Genomic DNA, 18,481 nt, shown 5'->3' on the forward strand with positions numbered 1-18,481 from the left:
GCGCACCTATTTGGCGCCATATATAAATTTTATTCTTGTTAGTAGATACCTAATATTACCTCGATTTTAATCATAATCACAAAGCTGGACTGTTTTGATACACCTGTACCTGCTTTTGATACGGTACCCCGGCTGACGATGATGAATATTTGTATTGTATTGACACACTTTAATAATATGTATGTTTTGTTGTCGAAACAAAACAATAGAGCGAAAACGAAGTTACCATTTCCTCAATCATAACTAGATCAGTAGTGTTTTTTATGATTTGTTAATTGCGACAATATATCTTGTAATATATTATGGACTGCATTTGTATAAATAAGAAGGATAATCCATGAATCCTCACTCACTCATCGAGTCCGTCACCCGACGCACTACTATCGTCACGAGTCCGTCACTCGACATAGTCAACCGTCATTCCACTCGAGTCCAGTCTCTCAGTTCATTAATATAATCAATCTCTCGATCACATCGATCTCACCAGTACATCTGTACCCGCGATTATAACCACACGTTTATTATTGTATTTATTATATTCTTGTACCGATAAATAAACTCTCCCTTCACAACATCCCAACAAAAACGACCTTTCTATTCACACACCTCTTCATACGCCAAAAATATAACACAATATAACATTTCCTATTTGATGTTTTATCAAGTGAGATATATTTTGACACACATCCAACTAAACTGTGACAGAATTCAGACAAAACTTTTATATGTTTGACAACTTTGAAATGGAACAAAGAAAGGCTGCTCTTAAAATCCCATAGAATATTATATAAACGGGTATTATTTCAAATAATAATACTATAACGCATAGATAACTAAGTTTCATACAAGTCGAAATAGTGCTTTAGGGTAGCCCCGTACTAAATTGAATTACAGCAAAAAATTCTCCGGAACACTATGTACCTACTAGGTGGCGATATTATTTATGAGCTTGGTTTAACCGGACAAAGAAAGGCAATGTTAAAACATTCCAAAAAAGTAATATTTTCATAGGACACTGAACCAAGAATTTCCCAAAAACTTTTCTTTACGTAGATTTTCGTAAGTTAGCATAAATAAATAAGTCGGTCAAGAGTAGTAAGGGGAATTTATTGAAACATTTAAAATCTAGTTAGGTATAGTGTCAAACTATAAAAAGAAAATTATCATCATATTAAATACATATTTGGAGGAAGTAAAGTCCGGACACTCGGCCAGCTTGGACAGTATACTGGAATTGGAAATAAACGAAACAATCTTCGTCGAAACCATTGTTTTATTTTTTAATATTGATTAATAATGATATAATAATGATGATTTAATAAAATATTGGAGAAATTCCACGACGTCGGTTAGTAATCGAAGTAATAGTAAATAGTTACCTACTTTGATTTAAGAAACAAAAATCGATTGCCAAAGTAGCTTGATTTGGAAGAGCGCTGATGAGTAGGTATTAAAATTGACCGATAATTAAAATTTGTCGCAATTAGTATGTCACGCCGTAGCATATTGGTTAAATGCGACGGATGGGGCGGGGCGTAAACCCAGCAGATGCAGGGTTCGATTCCCGGCCAGGCTGGCTTACTTTTTTCAAAAAAGATTTTTTCTATTGGTTATAATCTGGTTATAATATACTCTCTCAAAAAGTGTTTTTCTAAATTGTTTAATGTTCAATAAACTATTAAGTTTGTATCTGCTAAAACGTGGAACCAAAAAGAAAACAATTGAATTATATTAAACATGTAAACAAAAAACCAAGCTTTCCTACTTTTGAAAAATGTGAGGGTAATATGGCCCCCATCGAAATTTACAAGATATATTTGTCGATGACAGTATGTACTAGTAACTAAGCATCAAATATTACAGAACCAATCAAACAATTTGTAATCTTGTCATTTTTAATTATTTAAACAACAATCAGACACATATTCATATTTTTCGCACGATGTGCATTCGCTGTGTGCCCATAAGTGACAAATAAGATATTGAATCCAAATTTCACCATGTCGGTCCATGGAATAAGGTTCCCTGCAAAATATGGATATCGCATTTGCATCTTCGGACATATCCGAGGCAGAGCTCGGAGGTCCAGATTCTTCAGTTGTTTCTGAGTCAGAACTCATGCGACGTCGTTTTTCTATATTGTTAACTCCCTGCCTCTAGCATAGCCACGACCACCACCACGGCCTCGATTAACCCTCCCAAGACTAGGCCCAGCTACTTCCGTTACTGATTGCTTAAGTTCAGCTTTCTTCATAGAATCTTCTAAGCCAGCTTTGTAGGGCGGACCCGGTCAGGAGAGCAGCCGATGATGCCTTACGTCCCCTGTTTGAATTCTTCTTTTTAGGCTGTGGAACTGGCACAATATTTTCAGGCAGTACAAGAGAACTCTCAGAGGACTGTCGAGAGCGAAGCGTTTCTGCAGAGTCATTGACGGAATTTGGCTGATCAGGAACAATCGGAGTTGAGATGGATTCATATACTGTAGGTTCAGCAGCTTCATGCTCTGCTGCGATAAAATCAGCATTATTAAATATATTTCTGTTGAATGCATATATACCAGACACCTAGAATCACCGCTTTTTGTAGCCCACCATCTTCTCCCGCACTGCAACTACTGCACTTATCATAACTCCTCGCTTCATAATTTTAGTTTATGCTTATTTCTCGGAGAAAGATTCATCCGCGGCATGCCTAAAAATAATATTTTTACTCGAGGTAAAATGGTTGCAATATGGCCTCCGGTGCCAAATTATACACCACCATGGGGGGCCATTGTATCAACACACACTGTCGCGGTATTTTTTGAATTATAATTTAAAATATTGAAGACTGAGCAAACTTACTTGAAAATATTGATTTCACGTTCTTTCGATGTAGACAAAATCACTTCAGAGTTCAGAAGTCTCTGAATCCTAAAAAAGTCTAAGAAAATATTTTTTTTGTGCAGGACGATAAACTTTCACTTTACACGTTGTGATAAAAATGCCCGACACTGACGACGCGTATGCTTCACGCGGAGGAATCGTGATTCCCTAGACACGTAATACATAGGAGAATTATATTTCATGATACACTGCTGGATGACATTATCAGAAATACGAAAATCCTAGGTGGGCTAATTTACTAGCAGGGGCCCATGATACCACCTTTTCCTCTAGGTAGTAGATCAAATATTTTGGGAATCTAGATACTGCAGACACCGAAGAGATCTTTGGGAGAGTTTCTGGTCTCAGGGTCAGTGTGGGGGCGTTAAGAGCAAGTGGGCAATAAGACACTAAAAAAATGGTCGCAAATGCAAAAAAACACTAACGGATTCAGAAACGGTCTGGATCCCTAAATATACCCAAGTCCCTCTTTTGTTAACGTTTCGAAATAAAATAAACACGTCTGGTGTGATCTCGACTTGTATGAATTCGTCACCATTTACCACCCCACTCCATTGAAATGAAATCACAATGTATAGCCCCCTGTTGTCCATTGGAAGGTAGGCCGCAGTCGAAAGATTACAATAGGCACCCACATACTATTATTAAATGTTAATTTAAAGTTTCATTTTCAGAAATTTCTCCAATTCATTGTACAACACACACGACAGGTTATATCGACCACGTGTTGTGCCATTTTTAAACGTACATTTAGGTACAGGAATTCGGTGGAAAGAATATTAAACTTTTCTAAAATACGAATCTCTTTGGGCCAGTATCTAATATGTACATAATAATATTATATATCTCTCTTATCTCTGGCGATAGTCTTTTCTGGCTACCAAATTCTTCGCTTTGGTTTCCCTCGTCGCTGAAAATTCTTTTAAATGTTCCGTTTTTGTTGATTATATGTACGCTGATGACGTGAATCTCTACTTAGAAGTTGTCACTTTAAACGATTGTCATGAACTCCGATTCGATACAAATATTGGATTGGGCCAGGCAGATCAAACTGGACATCAATATTGATAAATATAATCTTTTGACGTTTATGAACTAGATTCTCATTAATATTCATTTTCCAAAATTCGATGCATGGCAGAGTTCTCTCGTGAATATCAACGGCGATAGATCAACACATTGCATTTTATAGCAATATGTAGGTAAACTGATATTTAGTGGCCATATTAACATTTGTAATAAGGTGCTACATTTTTTTTAACATTAAAATAAATTTTTATATAGTGTAAATTAAAACTTTGCCATTCTTTCTAGTTTTTAATACTTAAGCCATCTCTTTTATTCAATGAATAATTGACAATATTCAAGAATGTAGCATTCTGTATTAAACATATGCAAGTCAAACAGGTGTTTCTAAATTATGTATGTCCAATAAAGAATGCGACATTTTTAAATCGTGTCAATCATTATTCATTGGATAAAGAAATAGTTTGCTATGTAAATACCAACGATAGAACTAAAATTTTAATAGATCCTGACGCCGTTTAGGAATTAAGGCAAATACATATCTATTGCTGTAATACATTGATTCAAAATTTTGCTTAATTTATAGTGATTTGATATGGTGCAAGTGGCTAAGCTGACTAGAATTCAATGGATGCTGGTTTGAGTTCCGCCCGGTACCAATAATTTTAAAAAAAAAAATATTTTTTATTTTCAAATAATGTGTATTTTTGAATAATGTATATTTTTGCTAGTGTTGATCTGTGCCCTTGATAGCCATCTTAGACATCGACATCGTCTGCTATTGGTTATGTCAATTAAAAGAACAGCACCTGTGCCCGAACCGCTTGTATTTCACTTGCGCGTGTCAAGGCCCACTATATTCAGGCTGCGGCACGAAACTGTGAATTTCGATGGTAGTGCTAGTTGTTGCTTATTCTACAAATGCAATATTTTATACTATTTTACATAATTATGAAAATGAAAAAAAATGTTAGTACCTACGTTATGAATGAAATTTTCAATTACAGCGAACAGGTTACAATTAATTTCATTGCATTAAAATTTAAGCAATAACTAGCACTTCCGTCAGAACTCTTAATTCAGTGTCGCGGCCTGACTATAGACAGTTTTCGTTAAAACTTTCGAATAATGTTACGTATTAAATACCTTTATAATATTTTTATGTCATGTTGTGTCCTAAATAAGTACATAATTCGCTAATAATATGTTCTCTCATGAAAATAATTAACTTTAAATTTGACAGATGAGTGCATTTCCAACCTTTCGGAGTACGGAGGACGACTTGAGAGCCGCTGGTTTATTTACAGCAGAGCGCCATCGCCTGACCGAAATATAAAAAGAAGATTTCATATTATTGAAAAGGCCGCGTGCCGGTCACGCTTGGAAAAACAATTTTTCGTGTTGTACCTACTGAAAAAAAAACGTAAAAAAAACATTTGAAATTATTGTTGCCTGTACACAAAGGTATCGCAAAATTTTTTTGCGGCGATAAAAAATGTGCCCACATTATTTATTTTCGTCTCAGCGAACAGTAAAGCGAAAAATTTTAATGCGAAATTCCGATTTTCATTTGATGACGAAGAATTTCATAAATCAATCAAAACATAAAGTTTTAGTTTTAAATTCATATTATATCAATCAATGGGTTAGTGCACAGGTGTTCTATGTTTTGATTAAAATTTAAAAAAAATCTAAATCGATGTATTGTGTATCCAAATGAAACAATATCTTCGCAAATACCTACTGCATTTGGACGTATAATATTTTGACATCAAGGTCTATACGTATTTATTTTTTTGTTTATATTATAATAATTTAAATTTCGTTAAAAACTGGACTAACCCATTGATGTTATAATATATAGCAGCGATTTTCTTTGACGCAGATGAAGCAATAGATTCGTCAAAAGATTTAATAAGGAGCCTCGAAAAAGTTCATAGCTGCATTAAAATTATTCAATTATACTAAAAGCTTAAAATTAAGCACATTATACAAAGGCTTTGAACCGGACCTGAACCGAAAACCGGAAAAACCGTTATTTTTGTTGGAACGAAAACCGTAACCCAACCGAAAAAAAATATATTATCGGTTTTTTCAGTTCGGTACATGTTCAAATACGTGCGTTAACATGATCTTACTCAACACTTCAATTGTCGTGATGCACCTCAATATAATTCTCATAATTCATAATATATTATGTTTAAAAAAAATATGGCTACGGCCGTGCGGTCCAGCATAACAATTGGGTTCGTAGCGTGGCGCCGGAATATTATAAAGTACCATAAAATGTTCTAATGGTGAAAAATATTTTTTTAATACAAATAAAAACACTTTAAAATTATCACTCGGAGCTGAACCGAAAACCGGAAAAACCGTTATTTTTTTGGAACGAAAACCGAAACCGAACCGATATAAATGCTTTACTTGAACCGGAACAAAAACCGAAACGAAAAAAATAACGATTCGACGCCCTGCATTACACACAAATTGAGTATAAAATGTTAACGAAAGTATAACAAAATCTCTAAAATCAACATGAAAGCAGCCCATGACCTAACCATTCAAACATTATAACATATAATAACAAATATACGTTCTTACAAAATTTGAAAACACGTCAGATATTATAAAGAATCTATACGATATACGACGCCTAGCTGGACTGGAACCCGCATCCACTGAATTTTTTACGAATACATTCCTGTACACCAAAAATAGACCAGTAATGTGTACTTAGTGTCATCCTCAATAATAATCATTTTTAGTTAAATGATGTGATTTATGATTTTCTTTTTTTATCGCGGAGACAGTGATTATATGCACGTTGTTCTCGCTAGGTCTATAATTAACCTGACATTGGTAAAATAATGCCAATTGGGTGGCCAATGACTGCGTTCCGCCATATCGCTTCGAATATGTATGTATTTCACGTGCGTGGGGTGATTTTAGGTGGAGAATATTTCATGATTTTTTTATGTTCTATTCCTTTTCACCATCATCATCAGCTTGGATTACTTAATCCACTGCTGAACGAAGACCTCTCTAAGCTGATTCCATTTATCTCGCGCCTGTGTGGAGCGTTTCCCCCTTAGTGAATAACGATTCTTTCATTATTCACTATTCACTCGCCTATAACTCCGAAAAAATGGCTGTACCGAATAAGAAACTAATACTTGGTGGAGCTAGTACCTAGTAGTAATTTTGGCAGACAGTTTCATAATTGGTGGACCGAAAATGTGGCGTAATTAAAAAAAGTGATAAAGCTAGTGTGTGCTATGTTCTGTGTGTCGTTTCTAGGTATCTAGTGGTATCATTTGTTAATAGAATTCTTAAAAACTAATTTTTCCTCACTCTCGGCACGTCAGATAGTCGAAAAATAATTTTAAGGAAATTTTGGCACGCGTACGTAAAAAGGTTCGCTAACACTTCTGCATAACATGTACTTAGTGTCTTTGTAATATATTACAATATGTTAAACTTCTAATTTAACTTCAAATATATTATTATGAATGTAGATATTTTAAACAAGTTACTAAAGCCACAGTGTAAAATTTGAAAAACTGCTTGGTACGTCAAACAGACGAAAAATAATATTTGGGAAATTTTGGCACGCGTATGTAAAAGGGTTCCCCAACCCTGACGTAGGTGATAAAATACTGAGATAGTAACAAGTTAAACATATTAACATTATTTTAAAAAATCTTACATTATTTTTAGGAATATAAAATCGTTTTTCAAAAGAAAGGTTTACACAATGAATATGCTCATTTTGTGCTATAATCAATATTTGTAGATGCAGAATAATAAGCGATCAAATATCTATTATATCAAATTGCTCTGCAGTAATATATTCCCAGCGAATCCATTTCCAGCAAACAATCTTAGCTAAATCAGCAAGTTGTTTGGCGACATTAAATACGGTATATTATTACATATCACAGCACATTATAAATCATTACGGTGTATTAGCTGAATGATCATTTTTTATAGTATTATATTTTCGTACAACTGTAATAACAAATAATATTTCATTTCGCTACTCAATTTAAAACGCTGACTCTATATTTAGTTCAATATGATTATGTAACAGAATTTAATGTTAATGTATTACCTTTTAGTGTACCTATAAATAACGAAGAATAATTTATCTAGATGTCACTCGAATCCAAGTACTTAGCTCGTAACTATCATGTATAATATACTATTGTACCGATACGCTGCTAATAAATCTCACCCTGCTACATCGTAGACTTCATCATCATCATCCTCAATCTACACATCGAACACCACACTAGTGACCCAACATATTGGTTATTATTTTTCCATAAATTCGTGTTACTCAGAATTGAATACCTCCTGGCATATTATTCACCCCTGGGAATTGTGATATTATGCTATCGCAAATAAAGTAGTTTTATTTTTTTAAATTGCCAGGGAAACATTTCAATCCATCTACCGAAAAATAAAATCAAATGTTACATATTTATACATCAAACGAGTTTTTCCACTGCCAGTAATAAGATAATATTGATAACATGTACTGATAACATTATCAACATTTAAACAGCAAGACATAAGCACTGTGAAAGTATTATTTCGTTATCAAAAATCAATGAGTGTTAACCCAACATCAGATAAAAGGTCGAAATGTTTTATCTATGCTAATGCAACCGATACAAATGCCTGTAAAAACCATGCCAGTAGCCAGAACTAAGGATTGCAATACCGGTATTCAATTATTTATCGATACCAAAAAACCGGTTTCAAAAATCCAATATACCGGTATTTTCGGTATTAAGAAAGAATACACATTTGTTTTTCCAAATTGAAATTAATGTTATTTTGACATTACTTACTACTTATTGTATTTTAAATTTAATATATAAGTTTTATGCTTCCAAAACGCAAATATATCGACTGAAACTAACAAAGGTTAAATAATGTTAAAACAAAATCACTCAAATATATTTATAGGATAATAATTGTCGCGATGAATTGACATATTTCTAAAAGAAAACATTCGTGGTTAATATTTCCATTTATTTTATAACCATTGATCCAACGTTGATAGTAGGTATATCCAACAAATGTTGAATTTCAGAGAGATTTTTCTGGACCCGGACGTATTGTATTTGTAAAAATTAGCAGTTCTAAAATATTATGATCTATGCATATTTACAAAGCTCAACATAATAAATGTAGGTAGGTATTTTAGGTTGTAATAAAATAGTGTTTTAAATAGATTTTAATAGTCATATTTATTGACAGGTACCTACTTATTTTTTTATACAATTTTTTGACGAATACCGGTATTAATACCGGTATTCAATAAGAAATACCGAAATACCGGTATTGATATATTCATTCGGTATTGCAATCCCTAGCCAGAACCTACGGCGTGCTGTTCATATAATTAGGCGAATTAAAATTAAACGTTATGCAAGGGTCGCTGGTTTTTGTGTACGATATGATTTTGATGAAAGGGTTGTTAAAACCCATCTTAATAATGTAATAATTAAAATTATATGTGCCGTTATGGATAATCATCACTTGGCCCAAGTTTTTATGCATTCAGAAGTCCGTTGGATATCACGAAATAAAGGCCTCATTAGGATGTTTAAACTGCCATGTCCTGGATCATAAATTTTAATTACCTATGTACCTGATTGATTACAAAATACTTTGTGGTATTAATTGAAGTAACTACATATTATGTTTATCATCTCCCCAATGAAAAAACGTTAACTTTTTTTTATGCAAGTGGTAAAATATATTCACTGTAATATAAGTTACAATGTTGGATTTTAACTCTGCAACATTATCTCTTCAAATCCTTTCAACACTATTTTAAGATTTTATTTGAATAATTCTAACTTGAATTCTAAAATATTCGAAACGAAAAAATTAAAAGTCGCCTGCGGCGCATTTTTAACGTGCTACGATATATAAGAGGTTCTATCGCTGTTCTATTCTGACGCTGGTCTATCCAATTCCTAGGTAACTGAAAAATATGAACCCACGACATCAAAGTCGACTATATTCAGGCTGTGGCACTGAATTGCGAATTACGATGGTAGTGCTAGCTATTGGGTATCTTCGAATGCAAAGCAGTAACCTATTTGCAATAAATGAAGAATTTCCACTGCATATTTTCTTCAAATTATTACGTTATTTTAATATGCAAGAATCACATTTTTACAAACAGTTCACCATATTGCATTCGAGTATGAGCAATAACTAGAACTACCGTCAAAATTTACAGTTTTGTGTCACGGCTTGGTTATAGTGCGCCTTGCAACGACGTAGGTATATGTCGCAGATTCTTCCTTCTTTCCTCGACGTTTCGGGCTCGTTGCGGAGGCCATTACCGAGTCGAAGCGTCGAGAAAAGAAGGAAGAGTACACGCGATGGCAATCCAAGAATCTATTACGTTAAAAAAAAACAACCGTGAAAGTCTAAAACATTACGTATATGTGAGATTTGTGGTTTCAACGTTGCACACAGATGAGCAAACCATTTCATGGACGAATAATGTAAAAATGTAAATGTATCGATTGGGTATCTTATTCATCTGATTTGATAGTACCAGATTGTTTGGTTGTTTTGACTACTTAAATGAACAGATCTAGGTGAACAGTTCTACAACATTTCGACAGTGTAGCCATGCGAAGAAATCGACCAAAACAAAACCGCAACGGTATATAAAAAAAAACACTATAAATTATCGCTGAACTCACTCCAAATAATTAAGAGCAACTTCAGTGAAACGGCAAATAATTGTAGTTGTAATTAACAGTAGGTGCGACGAAATTTCACACTCGTCGCCAATCGGAGACCGACCGTCGAGGTGTCCGCACGTCGATTTGTTTTGTCATGGCGTCGGATGAAAATATTCTTAAAGCGTGTAAAGATGACTAAAAAACTTTACGTATGTACTTGAAAAAGAAAACATGTCAATGAATATACTATTATTATTAGTAATATAACAATAAACATAACATTAAATGGACGCATGTTGGATTTTTATGACAAATTATATTTCGTTCGGCACGCGTCATTTGTACAATCCGCGCATCGCCTAGCCACGATCTTTTTAGACCATGCCTCAACTGAAGTATAGCCTTAAGCGATCTATTGGTATGTTGACGGAAAGCACACTTCCTAATGGCACAATGCACGTGTTTCCAGTACGCCAGATAAAAGCTACTAGCACGTGTATCTAAATTCACTGTCAGTTATACAAATATTTTTTGTATGGCATGAAGTTATCAACGCGAAGTGCGTATTAATTATTGGCAAAATAATAGCATACTAAGAGCACTGTATCAAGGTACTCATCTAAGTAGGTACAATTGGGAAAAATACACAAGTCGGAAGCTTACAACTGTGATTATTATTGACGTCACAAAAATGTTTACATCGCATTTTCCGCCCGATAAAAGGGAATCCCCGCATTTTTCCCCATACCAGATTACTCTTAAAGCACTGGCTATCATATTGGCAAACATACATGTAGATTGACAAACAAATCACTTGACCATTTTGGCTGCGCCTGGTGCAACAAGAATTAATACGACATCAATGCAACATCCATGCTAGAAGGCTCATCGCATGCGGAAGAAGAGCAATTATTGGAATTAGCTTCAGACGAATTCTTGAAAAATAAATATAAGGAGTGTACTTTAACATCATTCTGGTTGCAAATGCAACATGTGTATCCAGTTTTAGCGAAGAAAGTTCTGAAATACATCTTGCGTTTTCCAACTTCATATCTATGTGAAGTTGCTTTTTCATTATTTATAGAGATTAAGTCAAAAAAAAGAACAGGCTTTTGGATGTGGAACCGCATCTCAGATTAAAATTAACAACCAGGGAACCAAATTATGATGATCTGTCTCAACATAAACAATTTCATCGATTATAATGAATATTATTTATAACATAACTTTTATTCTTCGTTTACTATTATTTTGTTTATGTACTAAAAAGGGGAAAAAATAAACATATTTTGATTGTTATTAAAGTTCAGGCATTTTTTTTTGACGAGGGGTACTAACTGTAACGAAAAATATAGAAGGGGTACACAGATGTCGAAAGTTTGGGAAACACTGGCTTAGGTGAAGATGTAAGCAGGTGAGTTGATAGAGGCAGCGGTGTAGATGGATGTAGATGTGTATTGTCTTGATGAGGAGATGTAATCGAGATCTGCTTGTGTCGATGAACTGAGGGACTTGTTTCGAGTAACTAAGAACTCGTGACAATAATAGTGTGTCTAATGACGGACTCGATGAGTTGAGTGAGAGTTCATGAGTGTCTTTCCAATTTATACAAATGCAGTACATAATATATTACAAGAGATATTGTCGCAATTACAAATCATAACATACCCTACTGATCTAGTTATGATTGAGGGAATGCAGACAATTAGCATCGCTCTATTGTTTTATTTTGACAAAAAACATACATATTAAAGTGTGTCACTCATTGCTATTGCTAAATATTTATTTTTACTCTCGAAGACAAAAGTAACTCTCGCTGCAGGGGCGGATTCGTTGGTACTCTGCGCACAGAAATAAGGGTCCGCATTTAAAAGACAAGGGGCCCCAATATTCAAAAATAGCCATAATACTTGACGACACTGTGAAGGTACTTACAATAATATTAAACTCTTATTATAGAGAATGTGCATGGAATACAAAAAGTAAATGAATATTTTGCTCAAATGACCACTTTTGCGAAAAACCTGATATTAACAATATTGTCTTCATATGTTCAACTACATGTGAAGCGCCTAGTTTCAAAAGCCCCTAAAACGATTTAAGGTAGTTCTGAGAAAAATGAGAAATACGATTTTAGGTAGTTTTGATAAAAATGAGAAAAAATCATATCTATTAAATCTGTGAACTTTATGTAGTTATTTTTTAATTCGTTACATTCTAAAGAGTATTTTGGTTTTCCATTTTAGCGGTATTTGAAAGGCACACCCAACCATTTCAGCGAGTTTTGAAATTTACCCTAATTTTTGATCATACGTATTGACGAATTTTGGCGTTGTTTAAAGTTCAATCTTTGGCCATCATAATATATATGTCACAAAAATATCCATCTAACTACATATTATTATCTAACTCAAAAATTTTCAAAAACCGTTTTAGGGGCTTTTGAAACTAGGCGCTTCATGTATACTTCGTTGGCCGCGGACCAGCATTTGAGTGTCACTGCTATATAATGTACTTTGTCGGTGATACCATTTAGTTGTCAAATTGAAAAGAGGAACGGAATCAATTGAATCTGCTTAGGTGTGAATAAAAATGAGAGCCGAAATTACCAATTTTGCAATGTTTTTATTTTTTCTATGAGGGGCCTTAATTATTTATGCTGCGAGAAAGGCCTCAGACTAGTTAAATCTGCCCCTGGTTCCTTGGTAATTTATTACGGAAAACTTTACGACAGAGCAATTTCAAAGGTCATTGTATTTTATTTTCAAAATTAACGTTTCAGTTTTCTAACATATATATGACACGTTGTTTCCATGTAAGGAAACCGCCCAAAAGACCAGTAACATATCACTTTATTCAACATTTCCAGAAAAAGGAGTATGTTAGTGATTTGGTGCGGTCACTATTTGGTGAGCTGTACCATCCGAAATGGTAATTTTAAGTCCCGTTTACATGGTTCACTTTTGACGATCATCGCAGTGACCCGTGTAAACGCACATTCATCAACGAATCATCGAAAGTGATCATCCGGAATCAAAAGTGAATGAAGTTGAACTTGTTCTACATTGGATCATATTTTTATCACTGCGGATCAACGTTCCTTATAATTTTTCTATTGTGTGTGTGGATCATCAACGCATCTGAGCAGTGGCGTAACTAGGGTCGTTGTCACCCGTCAGTGACGGGCCATCACCCTGTGCGGTAAATTTACACCTTCCCCTGCTCCACAAACACACAAATACAATTTCATTAAAACTTATATTTTTAAGGTATTTATTAAAAATTTCAGTGATTTTATATAATTATAACACTAACGATATTTTTTTTGAGTAAATGAAGTAGAACGGGACGGGTATAGTGATCCCGCTCGACGTAAAACTTCACTTGCGTGCTCGCGTTAGTCACACTTGACCTTCGCCTTTCGAGAAATGAGTCGAATAATTGTGCATGTGATGGTTTCGTGAATTCGATCAAAACTAAAATCTGCTAAAGGAAACTTTTTTACGATGAAAACATGTGTGCGTACACATTTTGGTAAGTGTGCGCGCGCACACCTTACAGATAACATTGCTGTGGATGATTCCGCGCATGCGCACTGCGCCCCTGAGTACTGTCATCATATTTACATAGATACGTAATCTGTCATTTTGAATAATTGAAAACAAACCGGTTAAATAGATGTTCCTGCAGTCCACATAATATTTGATAGTACATACTGATAGTAATAAATAAACTAAGTGTTGTTTTGTGGTTCTTGGTTTCTGTTTCTGCGATTTCTGTATTCGCTATTTCACTTGACGCCATTTCGGAATGAAACGAGTATTTCACTTTCGGTGACACGTGTAAACAAATAGTGAATGCCTGAATCCAATTCCCTGCGGAGGATCATCCGCAGTGACTCATGTAAATGAGCCTAAGATCACTTTGTAGAACCGCTGCAGGGTGAGAGAGAGTCCACCACGCCGAAGAAATCCTAGAGCGTGTGCCCCGAAGCTACAAAGTATCGCACTCTCTGGCTGCATCCGTAACATATCCCAGCTACTTGGAGCGTCTCTTCGCGACTACTTCAATCACCAAGAGCTGACGTGTCCGCTCACGAACACGGTTGTTTATAACGCGGTCGTACCAACGTACCCATAAGATTCGGCGGATACATCGAAACCAAAGCCTGAACAAAAACAAACCATAAGTGCGAGTGGAAAAGCATTCGGCACGTGTATATTCTCCGCAATATGCGTTAGAGTAGGATAGAATTTATACGGCTGAATTTAATTGGTATGAATGACTCCATTCAATTCAAAAACTGCGAGCATGTATTGCTAAAATTTGTTGTTTTTGTTTTAAATTTAAAGTTAGTGGTACTCAATTATTTTTTAGTAGAAAATATCGTTAACTATGTTGTGTTTAAATTTGGTATCCGTACTGTAAGTTACGTGTAGTTAAGTTAATAATAATAAAATTGAGATTCTACTGTGAGAAGAACTACAAAAAAGACTTCTAGCTTAACAATAAACACTATCTTTATATTATTACTCTGAGATCGAAACTCAATACTCAAAAGTGGAGACATTCAGCCATGTCTCACAGCCATACAAGAGAACATATTGTCATCACACACACGTTGAACAAACGACATTTGGTCTTAACAGACCTCCACGCGACTGCAAGTTGGCTGAATGCACCCACCACACCCATGCGGATTTCAAATATTTTAACTTGCAAAGGAGTGTCGGCGTCAATTCAGCACTGCTTATAAATTTTGTCATCGACGCATTCAGACGAAGACCTACACGGTTCGATTTCGCGGCTAAAGTGTCCACAGCATAGACTATAGATACATCGTCCACAGTTACCTCCAACCGTTCGACCATACAGTCAAATATGACAGCTTAATCTGCATACCCCATAACGCAGTCTTTTTTCATATGCATCTGTGGCAACATCGTGATATAGGTGCATCCCACTATCGGCACGAACCGTCTTGCGCATTATGAAATCTATTATAATAATGGGTCCACAAAAAAGAGCCAATCAGAAATCGGTTAGAAAATTCATTCATAATCAGCGTACATTACTTTCTATATTGACAATGACATTTCATAATCTAACCTGAGTTGGCGAATCAGTGTGGAACATGAGAGCCGACAGCATCTCGGGCAAGGCGGCTGGGGCATGTTTCATTCTGTCAGCGAATGCTGCCAGGGTCTGTTCAGCTTTGTTGCGACGGGCTGATGCACCATCTCCGAGAGCCGACAGACGCACCAGGTTATGGGCGGAAACGCTGTTTCCAGATGGCTCCGCACCATCTTGATCTGAAAACAAAAAGATATAGAAATTAGTTATTATATGACATAATACCAACGAGTATATTTTTTTTCTACCATGTCCGATCCTTGTCGATCGATGTCAGCCACTTGCTCAAACTATTAGGTATATGCTCTGACTCATACATAAATTGAAAAACAATATGCGTACTTACCAGACCCAGGATTCAAACCTGGGACCCACGACGCTATAGGCTGATGCTTAAGCCGCGCGGTCATCATAGATGCATTACGAGTATATTTACACAAATGAAATAGATTGACCGTGTTGTAGAGCAGTGCTCCGCAACCCGTGTGCCGCGGCACACTGGTGTGCCGCGAGACGATGGTAGGTGTGCCGCTTTGCAACAGCCAAATTTGCGTACATGGCTGGTAATATATTTGAGCACCTGCATGAACTTAATAAAACAATGCAAGGTCAGAATGAAAATATATTGACGTACTCTGATAAAGTAGAAGAATTCAAAAATAAACTCGAACTTTGGCAGAAAGAGTTAAGACAAGGATCTCTACAAATGTTCCAAAGGAACTACCAGAACACCATTGAAAACAAGCAATTAATTTTCTGTCTCAAAAACATTTAACTTTGCTGCAAAAGAAATTTCATCAGTACTTTCATACAATCAATCCTACTGGATACAAAACCTTTTTGCAACCAATGCCGAAAATTCTATAGAAGCGCTTTTTCTATAAATTCGAGAGAAATTTGTTGAATTGATAAACGACGGGACGCTATCGGGAACTAAACTTCGCCGATGTTCCATTGGCTATTTACTGGATTTCGGTCAATAAAAATTATCCCTATTTGAAAAACGCTATTTTAGAGTATCACACTGTCTTCACTCTTTAATCTTAGCGATAGGTAGGGGGGCCCGCTAAAGATCTTGTCCTGGGATCCCCGTTCAGAATGTGGGGTCCATGTTTTGGTGTATAAATTGTTTTACGTGTGGTGTGCCGCGAAATTCTGGGAATACCTTTGGTGTGCCGTGGGTGGAAAAAGGTTTCGGAGCACTGTTGTAGAGGTACCTAAGTATTGATACTTACGAGCATCTACTTGTTAACCTAATTTTGAATCATCCGTCTTTCCCTTGTATTTGATCTCAATGCTATTAGTTCACCTGTTGCCGATACAACGGCTCACGGTAAACTTTGATATGACCAATTGCATATATACAACTTTCCGGACACGAGCATGGCGAAGAGGAAGTTAGGTTAGGTTATAACGTAAAATAACCTACGAACAAAAATGAACGAAATTATTAGCATCTTTAATAATTGTACAAATGCCCTAAGTGCAATAAATTAAACTGAAAGATGAATGAATATCCGATTTACGATTATACATAAATATTTTCAAGATTATGTAAGTCTTGGATTCAATAAATAAATTAGTAGGTATGTAGGTAGTAGATATACGAAGAGAAAGTGTTAAAATATCATACACCTTGTGTATTTCAATGAAAAAAAGGTTTGATTAAAAAATATTAGCAAGTGCAAATGCGTTAAACCTACAATTTGGAGAGATCCTGACGCTGCCTAAGAATCAATGTAAGTAGCGTGTAATTCATAGATGCTGTGGATGCAGCCGTGCATGCCTTAATTATTCCAAGATAAGATAATAACACGATAGCCCATAAGTATTCATAAAACCAATAAATAAATTTAAAGATAGTAGCTGCTTAGTACTACTTCATAATTATGGTACCAAATATAGTGGTGACTTGTAATTTGATAGTATTTTTTTTCATGCTTTACATTTTTTTTTACGAACACTTTAATTAGTAACACAAAATTTATTTCTTTAAAAATGTGGCATTGAGAATTCAGTAGAAATAATGTATTTCAAACACATCTTTTGATTTTAATATATTATTTAAACGATAATGCCCTGTCTCAAAAGACACCGCACGCCATTTGTTAAGTACCTGTTGTCGATTGATATTGACTCCAAATCACAAAAGCTGGTCGCCAATATTAACAAAATTTATGATTAAACTAGGACGCATAGAACCAAGTTATATATGATTATGTATAACACAGATTGGCTAGTTGGCAAAGCAAATTCACAAGATTCCAATAGATATGGGTTCGATTCCCGCTTTATAACATTTTTTTTTCGAATATGTATGTTTCTACGGAATTCCAAATAATGAATAATAAAAGAAAATTTATGCTCTGTATTACGCAGTATGTTAGGAAGTTTGATACCATGTAGGTATAAGTAACCTATGAATCTTAACAAAGTTGAACAGTATTGGCGACAAAAAAGAAAGCATAGAATTTTCCTTATTTGCTCACTGCGAAATGTTCAAGTAATAAATAAAGGGCACGATAGCAAAAACGTCGACGATTTAGAGTTATTTGTGCGTGTCTGAAGTATTTCGAGGTCCAGCCTAAAAGATTTCTACATCCCACATAATTCCACTTATATAGAACAAAATAACTTAGACAAAAGATATCAAGAAACACGCAACCAGAATGCTGGATTCAATAACAATAATTATTAATAATAATTAATATCCAGGTA

General features: G+C 35.1%; 1 protein-coding gene across 6 annotated transcripts in view; it reads right to left on the reverse strand.

Moving 5' to 3' along the window:
* The window catches only part of LOC147070500 (spermatogenesis-associated protein 20), a 202,961-nt gene that overhangs the window by 52,385 nt on the left and 132,095 nt on the right, over positions 1-18,481 (reverse strand). For all 6 annotated transcript variants that reach the window (XM_085949534.1, XM_085949532.1, XM_085949533.1 and 3 more), the window contains exon 4: positions 15,740-15,942. In XM_085949534.1, coding sequence (XP_085805660.1) covers positions 15,740-15,942 — 203 coding nt within the window. The remainder of the gene's footprint in view (positions 1-15,739; positions 15,943-18,481) is intronic.

The sequence above is a fragment of the Rhyacophila brunnea genome, unplaced genomic scaffold (genome assembly GCF_057557595.1).
Source record: "Rhyacophila brunnea isolate RB1 unplaced genomic scaffold, BYU_Rbru_1.0 scaffold_22, whole genome shotgun sequence".
NCBI lineage: Eukaryota > Metazoa > Arthropoda > Insecta > Trichoptera > Rhyacophilidae > Rhyacophila > Rhyacophila brunnea.